We start from the raw sequence: 8,816 nt of genomic DNA, 5'->3' as shown, positions 1-8,816 counted from the left end.
TATGAGCAAAGTTGTGGTCTGTTTAAACATTTCTGTATTTGTAAAAACAAGAGCTGCACGTGTGACTTCGGATAACCACTACTGTTTCCTAGTGATCCATCTTCTAGAAAATGTCACAATCCTTTTTCTGTATCCTCTCCAATGGGACCTCTGTAGTCTCTGGGTTTGATCCTTTACAGAACAAAAGTGGGGACTGCCACAAAGGTGCCAGGCCTTCCGTTAGGTCATTGCCACTCTCAGCAAGTGGCCCATTGCCCAGCTGAGGACAAAGAAGGGTGTTGGCTCAGGGGAGTCAGGTGAAGCCTTTCCATGTCCGACTTACATCAGGGCTTTCGGCCTGAGCAAATGAGTTTTCATGCTCTACATAGGCTATGGGATCTTTTGCATCCGCAGGATGTACCAGAAACCATGTAGAACTCAATACAGTGGAGCAGCAGATTTGCTTGTGCCAAATGGACATTTTGTGATTTTAATGAAATCATTCTCCTTCCTTAAGCTACAGAAGCAGCAGAAAAGGTCAGTTTTCCATTAGGATTTTTTACCTGGTGAGTAGTACTGGTTCTAGACTCTGGGCTGCCACTGAGGTCTAAATTCTCTTACAGTGTACACACGAGAATACCTGAAACACACACGCGCACAATCAATTACTACATCACTGGGGTCAAGTGTTCATTTAAAGTTTCTCAAACCTTACCTTTGCTGTGGCCCTCGCACGGAATTCAGGGCAGCCATTAACAGTAATCGTTTCATGCATGTATTGATACACCTAAAATAGTCATGTGGAAAAAAAAAGAACATGTAAGAATATCGTAAGAACATCAATTCTTTCATTACAGATAGGAGGACAGATTTTCATTTTAGAATGGATACTTTCTATCACAACAGGTTGAATCAGTCGTCTTGGTGGTTTGGACCAAATGTACCTCCTACTTTGTGTGTGTATATATGGGGACAGGGGAGGCAATTGTGGTTATTTAGAATTTTCTAATCTGTACATATTGATTAACTACAACAGCCCTTTTATTTCTGATTCTACAGGAGTCTATCAATAATTTTAATATTTTTGTATATATGTGTATGTATGTAGTTCTATCTATAAAATTATGCTCTTAAGTTGCATGAACAGTATGGCTTGAATGTGGCAAAACTTTACATGTAATTTTTGAAATCGATATTCCACCAAGCTAAGATAACAGTATTTTTAATTTGGCTTGAATTTCAAGGAGGGGTATTCCTATTAATGATACACATTTATAATTTTGAATCTTCAGAGCCAAACATTTTCATAAGTAAACAAGATACTCAAATAAATAGCCTTTTATGCACGTAGGTAAAAATGGTATTCTAGAGAAACAAGTAACGTGAGAGGTTTATAAATTAATGTAGCAGTTTCCATGATGCACTGATAAAGTTAGGATGAAACAGAAAGGAGGCTGTGAACTTGGAGGCCCTTTAAGTAGCATTTTCTGTCTAACGGACTTAAGCTGGTTCCTTGCGGAACCATGAGGCTGATTCACAATAATTTCCATCTTTCTGTCAGCCTGAAAAATGGGTAAGAAATGTTTACTAAATAGGTTTTCTTTCTTTCTTCCCTTCCTCCCTGCCTTCCTTCTTTCTTTCTTTTTTGAAATAAAAGTTTCAAGGGTCTGGTCTCTTAACGGCACTCTTTAAACAGCAAATAATACAACTCATTAGTGTTTTAGACACACGATAGAAGACATTGTTAAAACACAGTCAGCAAAGCTGTTTCCTCCTAAACGTCTGAGAAGATCTTGAAATCTTTATATTGATGATTAAAAACAAAACCAAAAAAATGCTTCATCTTCCAAAAGCTGAAATGTGGGGAGTGAGTTTTAGTGGTTTACTTTGAGGAAGATACTTGACCAAAAGAGAAAAAGAAGTTCAAAATGTTAGACTCTATGTTTATTTTGAAATTAATGAAGTTATAAAAAATCTATCAATATTACATAGAGATTAAGAAGTCCATTTGTTTTATTTTGGAGAGAGGGATAATTATTATTTTCTGACAGAATCAAGTAGAAAAACTGCCACTAAATGTCTAAAAAAGAGTATTTCTTTCTTTTAATTACTCTTATTTTAATTACATGAGCCAAAGCTTCTTAAAAAAGACACAAAAATTCATTAATTCACCATTCCTCAACCGTTTTACTAAGATTTGGGACTAGTGTCTCCCAATATGTTTAGCCGGCTCACCTTTTCTCAAGTACATTGGGTTGGGCCTCTACCTCTCCTGACTCAGATTACCCAGCTGATGTTCCCAGAGGTAAACTGTTGCAATGGTCTAGCTCAGAGAGGAAGATATATAAGTTAGAACCTATCTTGTAGCTTTGAACCTTGACTAAATCATTCTGATGTTCAGTTTCCATGGGAAATCTATATATAGTAGGACAATTCAGAAGTGTGTTACTCCATATTCTGCAGGTTCCTAAAATGGCTGCCAAGCCACAATCCCTGGAAGTACATTGTTTTGCTTCCTTGATAGCTCTTGCACAAATATATTCTACTTATTTATTTTCATAGCTGACTAAGAGGAGGAATCCCTCCTCCCCTGCCTTGCTTCTCTTGTTAATAAACTCTCTCATCAGACACATTTTCCACTCCTAACTCATTATCTCCTACTCAATGTTCCTCGCTCATGCACATAGTCTCACAGTTAAAAATTCCTTCACCTCAGCTGTCTGGCCAAGTACCGACCTGACCATGTGTCTAGTGTGATTTTGGCTATCCTCTGCCCTCAAGTGACAAACCAGTCCAGAAATCACTCACTGTGAAGAACCAAGTCTCTTCTTCATTTTTTTTCTTTTTTCTTCTTTTAGGAGCTGGGGACCGAACCCAGGGCCTTGCGCTTGCTAGGCAAGTGCTCTACCACTGAGCTAAATCCCCAACCCCTCTCTTCTTTATTTTTAACCTCTCCTGTGTTCCTGGCTCTTGCAAGTTCCATAATGAACCCTTCCACTGGTCCAGGTCTTTGAGGTCTTTGAACATCCCTATAATGCTGACAGAAATATTTCTCTGCCTGGTGGGCATTTGTTTACCAAAGTTTATGAGGATGTTCAAAGGTCTAATTCAAGATTTATCTCCCTGAATAAATGTTTCCCACATCTCTCCTAGACTTCCTGGCTTTCTGAACTTGCTGGGGGTCATGTTGATTAGTGATTTCTTTGTTTGCATTCACAGATGTTTATAAAGACCATCACTTAGCAAATAATTAAAAGAGTGTCATCAACTGATTAGGGCAAAAGGTCATTTTTTGTTAGGGAGAAAATGTAAATACTTGATAACTATTGCAAATTAAAAATAATTATCCTCAATATTCAGATTTGAATTTTCAATTAAAAACCAGGATTCTAAAAGGGCAGAACTGTCTAGATGATTGCACAGGCTCTGGAGATGGCTTGAAAACAATCCCAGGCTGGCTGTTCAGCTTTCCAATTGTATGATGTTGGTCAGTTAAGTGCTTGATTTCCCTGGGGCTCAATGTTCTCAATTGGAAAATGTGCCTTAAAGCGGTAAGTCTTTTATGACGACTGGATAAGAACATAACAGTTTGCCATATGTAGTTAGATAACTGAAAGTTTGCTAATAGCACTACTGTCATGACATTGCTCATCTTATTTGATCCTGGGGTCTTTGGGGAAAAATCTCCCAGGATAAACAATATATGAACAGCTAGGGCTCTCAACTGGGGACCAATTTGTTCTCTGGAGATACTTGGCAATGTCTGCTGCCTTTCAGCAAGTGGTAGCTGCACCAATTCTGTATCCCCAATCCTCCCCGACCCCCAAATCCATGACTCTGAGCAAAAGTGAGGGAGACAGCATGATAAACTTTTTATAATGCGAGCATACTGAGCGAAACCAATCCAATATTGTTGTCTGTCTTTTTATTTCTACAAAGCACAGTAGATTTGGAATGCTTGGTCTTCAAAAGTGAAATGAGGAACAGAGTTTAGTGATCCAGTCAGGTCAAATCTTTGAGATATTCAGTCTGCATGGGGTGGATAACCTAATAAACCTCCTGTGCCTCTCATTTCCTAAGGGAAAGCGATTCATCCCTGCGTGCCTTTCTTGTCAAGGACAACTAAAAATACCCTTCCCTATTTTGAAGAAAATTATCAGGGAAAAACACTCATTTTGCTGGACACCAGAAAGGGTTCTTAAAGGCAAAAGAGAAGATAGTTGTGTGTGCTTTGACAAAGGAAAGTGGTGTTTATTATCCTCTGAATCCCCTGTCACAGATTTGCGATAACTTTGAGCTGTGACATTTGTAGGCAAATTCCATTGAGCAGCATGCACTTCTAGCCATATTAGATCATTGTTAGAAGGTCTAGTGCCTTTTTGCCTTCTATTTCAATATTAGTGATTTCCTAACTTTGAAATACTCCAAGAGATCCCATGACATTTTGAGCATTTAGACCTTTTGCTAAGTTGCTAAAAATTTAGAGAGGTAAGTCGACTAGATAAAAACAAAACAATGGTGGTATGTTGGTTCAAATAGTTCATTGAAATGTGTTTATCTAATACTCTTTTCTGAGTTATTCTGTGTGCCAGCTGTGCTAAATCATTTTTATTGGATATTTTACTTATGTTTCAAGTGCAATCCCCTTTCACAGTTTCTTTTCCGGAAAACCCCTATCCCATCTTCCCTATGAGGGTGTTCTCCCACCTACCCACCCACTCCTGCCTCCCCACCCTGGCATTCCCCTACACTGGGGCATTGAGTCTTCCCATAGCCAAAGGCCTCTCCTCCCACTGATGTCCAGCAAGGCCATCCTTGCTACATATGTGGCTGGAGTCATAGGTCACTCCATGTGTACCCTTTGGTTAGTGATTAATCCCTGGGAGCTCTGGGGGTTCTTGTTGGTTGATATTGTTGTTCTAAATCATTAAAGGAAACAATCCCTTTCCAAAACTGAAAGAACATGATTTCATAACAGAATTGCTATTTAATCTTTTCTTTTTATTTATTTATTCACTTTACATCCAGATCGCTGCCCCTTTCCATAGTCCCTCCCTTTGTCCCCCTCCCCTTCTCCTCTGAGAGGGTGAGCCCCAGCCCTGATATCCTCTCACCCAGGCATACCAAGTTTCTGTGGGACTAGGTGCTTCCTCATTTGGAGGCCAAACAAGGCTTCCCAGCTAGAAGAATGTATTCCACAGATATGCAACACCTTCAGGGATAGGTCCCACTCCAGTTATTTGGGATCTACATCTGCTAACTGTGTGTGTGTGTGTGTGTGTGTGTGTGTGTGTGTGTGTGTGTTGGGGGGCAGGCCTACATCCAGTTCATGTATGCTCTTTGGCTGGTAGTTCAGTCTCTGAGAGCCCCAAGGGTTCAGGTTAGTTGACTATGTTGATCTTCCTGTAGTGTTCCTTTCCCCTTTGGGGCTGCAACCCTTCCCCCTATTCTTCAACAAGAGTCCCCAAACTCCATTCACTATTTGGCTGTGGTATCTGCATCCCTCTTAGTAAGTTGCTGGGTAGAGCCTCTCAGAAGACAGCCATGATAGACTCCTGTCTAGAAACATAACAGAGTATCATTAATAGTATCGGGGATTGGCTCACTATGAGCATAGTGGAGCACATGTCCTGGTGGTGTGGTTGAGCATCCTTTGGATCTTTGCTCAGGAGCAGTAGAGCTGGGTCTTCAGGTAGAACTATTTCTAATTTTTTGAGGAACCGCCAGATTGATTTCCTGAGTGGTTGTACAAGTTGGAAATGCCACCAGCAATGAAGAAGTGTTCCCTCTGCTCCACATCCTCATGAGCATGTGCTGTTGCTTGAGTTTTTGATCTTACCCACTCTGCCCAGTGTGAGGTGGAATCTCAGGGCTGTTTTGACTTGCTTTTCCCTGATGACTAAGGATGTTGACCATTTAAGTGCTTCTCAGCCATGTGAAATAACTCTGTTGAGAAGTCTCTGTTTAGCTTTGAAACCCAGTTTTAATTGGGTTATTTGGTTCGTGAGAGTCTAACTTCTTGAGTTCTTTATATATTTTGGATATTAACCCTCTGTCAGATGTCTAGTTAATGAAGAACTTTTCCAAATCTGTAGGCTGCTGTTTTGTCCTACTGACAGTGTCCTCTGCATTACAGAAGCGTTTCAGTTTCATGAGGTCCCACAAATCAATTGTTCTAAAATTGATCTTAAAACCTGTTCTGTGCAGGAAATTTTCTCCTCCACTAATGTGTTCAAGTTAATTCCCATTTTCTCTTTTACCAGATTCATTGTATCCGGTTTAATGTTGAGGTCCTTAATCCAATTCAACTTGAGTTTTGTGCAGGGTGATAAATATGGATCTATTTGCATTCTTCAACATGCTGACACCCAGTTAGACCATTTCTTGAAGATGCTTTCTTTTTTCCACTGTATGGTTTTGGCTTTGTCAAAAATCAAGCGTCCATAGATTTGTGGGTTTATTTCTCGGTCTGCAATCCTATTCCATTGATCAACCTGTCTCTGTAGCAATGCACGGTAATTTTTTTTCCTTTTATCACTATTGCTGTGCAGTCCAACTTGAGGTCATGGATGTTCATTCCTCCTGAAATCCTTTTATTGTTCAGGATATTTTTGGTTATCCTCTTCTTTTGTTTGTTTGGGTTTTTTTTTGTTTTTTTTGTTTTTGTTTTTGTTTTCCATATGAAATTGAAAATTGTTCTTTCAAGGTCTGTAAAAAATGTGTTGGAATTTTGATGCAAATTGTGTTGAATCTTTAGATTGCTTTTGGTAAGATGGCCATTTTCACTATGTTAATCCTCGTAATCTATGAGCGTGGGGAATCTTTCCACCCTTTGATATCTCCTACAATTTCTTTCTTCTGGAACTTGAAGTTCTTGTCAGAAATGTCTTTCACTTGCTTGGTTAGAGTTATACCAAGATATTTTATATTATTTGTAGCAATTGTGAAGTGTGTTGTTTTCATTTTAGTATTTTGGCATTTTTATAAAGGAAGGTTACTGATTTCTTTCTGTTGATTTTGTATTCAGCCACTTGGTTCAAATTGTTTATCAGTTGTAGGAGTTCTCTGGTAGAATTTTGGGGGTTATTTATCTATACTATCCTGTGAATAGTGATCCCTTGCTTTCTTCCTCTCCAATTTGCATCAGCTTGGTCCTCCTTTTGTTATCTTCTTGCTGTAGCTACAACCTCGAGTTCTATATTGAATAGAGAGGGAGAGACTAGGCAGCCTTGTCTTGTCCTTGACTTTAGTGGGATTGCTTCAATTCTCTCTCCCTGTAATTCAATGCTGGCTATTGGTTTGATGTATATTGCTTTTACTATGTTTAGGTATATGCCTTGAATCTTGATCTCTCCAAGACTTTTAGCATGAAGAGGTGTGGGATTTTGTCAAAGGCTTTTTCAGCATCTAATGAGATGATCATGTAATTGCTTTCTTTTAGTTTGTTTATATAGTGAATTATATTAATGGATTCCATACATTGAACCATCCCTGAATCGCTGGGATTAAGTCTACTTGGTTGTGGTAAATAATGTTTTTGATGTGTTCTTGGATTTGGTTTGTGAGAGTTTTATTCAGTAATTTTGTGTGGATGTTCATAAGTAAAATTTGTATGAAGTTCTCTCTCTTTGTTGAATCTTTGTGTGATTTAAGCATGAGGGTAACTGAGGATTTATAGTCTGAACTAGGTAGTGTTCCTTATGTTTCTATTTTGTCTGATAGTTTGAGGAGTATTGGTATTAGTTTTTGTTTGAAAGTTTGAGACAACTAAACTAAAACTGGCCCTGGGCTTTTTTTTTTTTGTATTGGGAGGCTTTTAATGACTGCTACTATTTCATTAGGAGTTATAGGACAGTTTAGATAGTTTACATGATCTGATTTAACTTTGGTAAGTGGTATCTGTGTAGAAAATCATCCGTTTTGTTTAGGTTTTCCAGTTTTGTGGAGTATAGGCATTTGAGCTATAGTTCCTCAGTTACTGTTGTTATGTCTCCCTTTTGTTATTTGTATGCTGTCGCTTTGCCTTTTAGTTAGTTTGGCTAAGGGTTTGTCTATCTTGTTGATTTTCTTGAAGAGCCCGTTCTTGGTGTTGTTGATTTTTTTTTGTATTATTTAGTTTGTAACTGATTGATTCAGCCCTGATATTGATTATTTCCTACCACATACTATCATCTTGGGAGTGTTTGCTTCTTTTCGTTGTAGAGCTTTCAAGTGCTCTGTAAAGTTGGTAGTGTAAGATCTCTTCAAGTTCTTTATGAAGGCACTCAGTGCTACGAGTTTTCCCCTTAACGCTGCTTTCATTTTGTACCATACGTTTGGGTATGCTGTATACTAATTTTCATTGACTTCTATAAAGTCTTTAATTTCTTTATTTCCTCACTAACCAAGAGAACATTGCATAGATAGCTATTCAGTTTCCAGGAGCATGTGGACTTTCTCTTGTTTCTGTTGTTAAAGTCCATCCTTTACTAGTGATAATCTGATAAAATGCAAGGGGTTATTTCAATCTTCTTATCTCTGGCTTGCTTGATGAACTACTATATGGTTGACTTTGGACAAGGTTCCATAAGGTGGTGAGAAGAAGGTATATTGTTTTGTTTATGGATGAAAGGTTCTGTTAAATCTATTTGGTTTACAACATCTGTTTCATTGTTTCTGTTTTGTTTCTGTTTTGATGTCCTGTCCATTGGTAAGAGTGGGGTCTTGAAGTTCCCCACTTTATTCTGTGTGGTTCAGTACATGATTTGAGGTTTAGTAAAGTTTCTTTTATGAATGTGAGTGCCCTTTCACTTGGGGCAAAAATGTTCTGTATTGAGATGCCATGTTGGTGAATTTTT

General features: G+C 38.5%; 1 protein-coding gene across 2 annotated transcripts in view; it reads right to left on the bottom strand.

Annotated features, from left to right (window-relative positions):
* Lin7a (lin-7 homolog A, crumbs cell polarity complex component) overlaps window positions 1-8,816 on the bottom strand; it is a 155,507-nt gene that overhangs the window by 50,064 nt on the left and 96,627 nt on the right. Inside the window, exons 2-3 of one of the 2 annotated variants that reach the window (XM_063264348.1) lie at window positions 695-766; window positions 543-619 (exon numbers count right to left, since the gene is read on the bottom strand). Coding sequence is in view for 1 of the 2 variants with exons in the window: in NM_001408921.1 (NP_001395850.1) it covers window positions 695-766 (72 nt within the window). In the remaining variant the exon portion in view is untranslated. The remainder of the gene's footprint in view (window positions 1-542; window positions 620-694; window positions 767-8,816) is intronic. The other variant, NM_001408921.1, reaches the window with a different exon arrangement.

This window comes from Rattus norvegicus, chromosome 7 (genome assembly GCF_036323735.1).
Source record: "Rattus norvegicus strain BN/NHsdMcwi chromosome 7, GRCr8, whole genome shotgun sequence".
NCBI classification, from domain to species: Eukaryota; Metazoa; Chordata; class Mammalia; order Rodentia; family Muridae; genus Rattus; species Rattus norvegicus.
The sequence above is the reverse complement of the archived record's forward strand: the minus strand, read 5'-3'. Positions and strand labels throughout refer to the sequence as shown.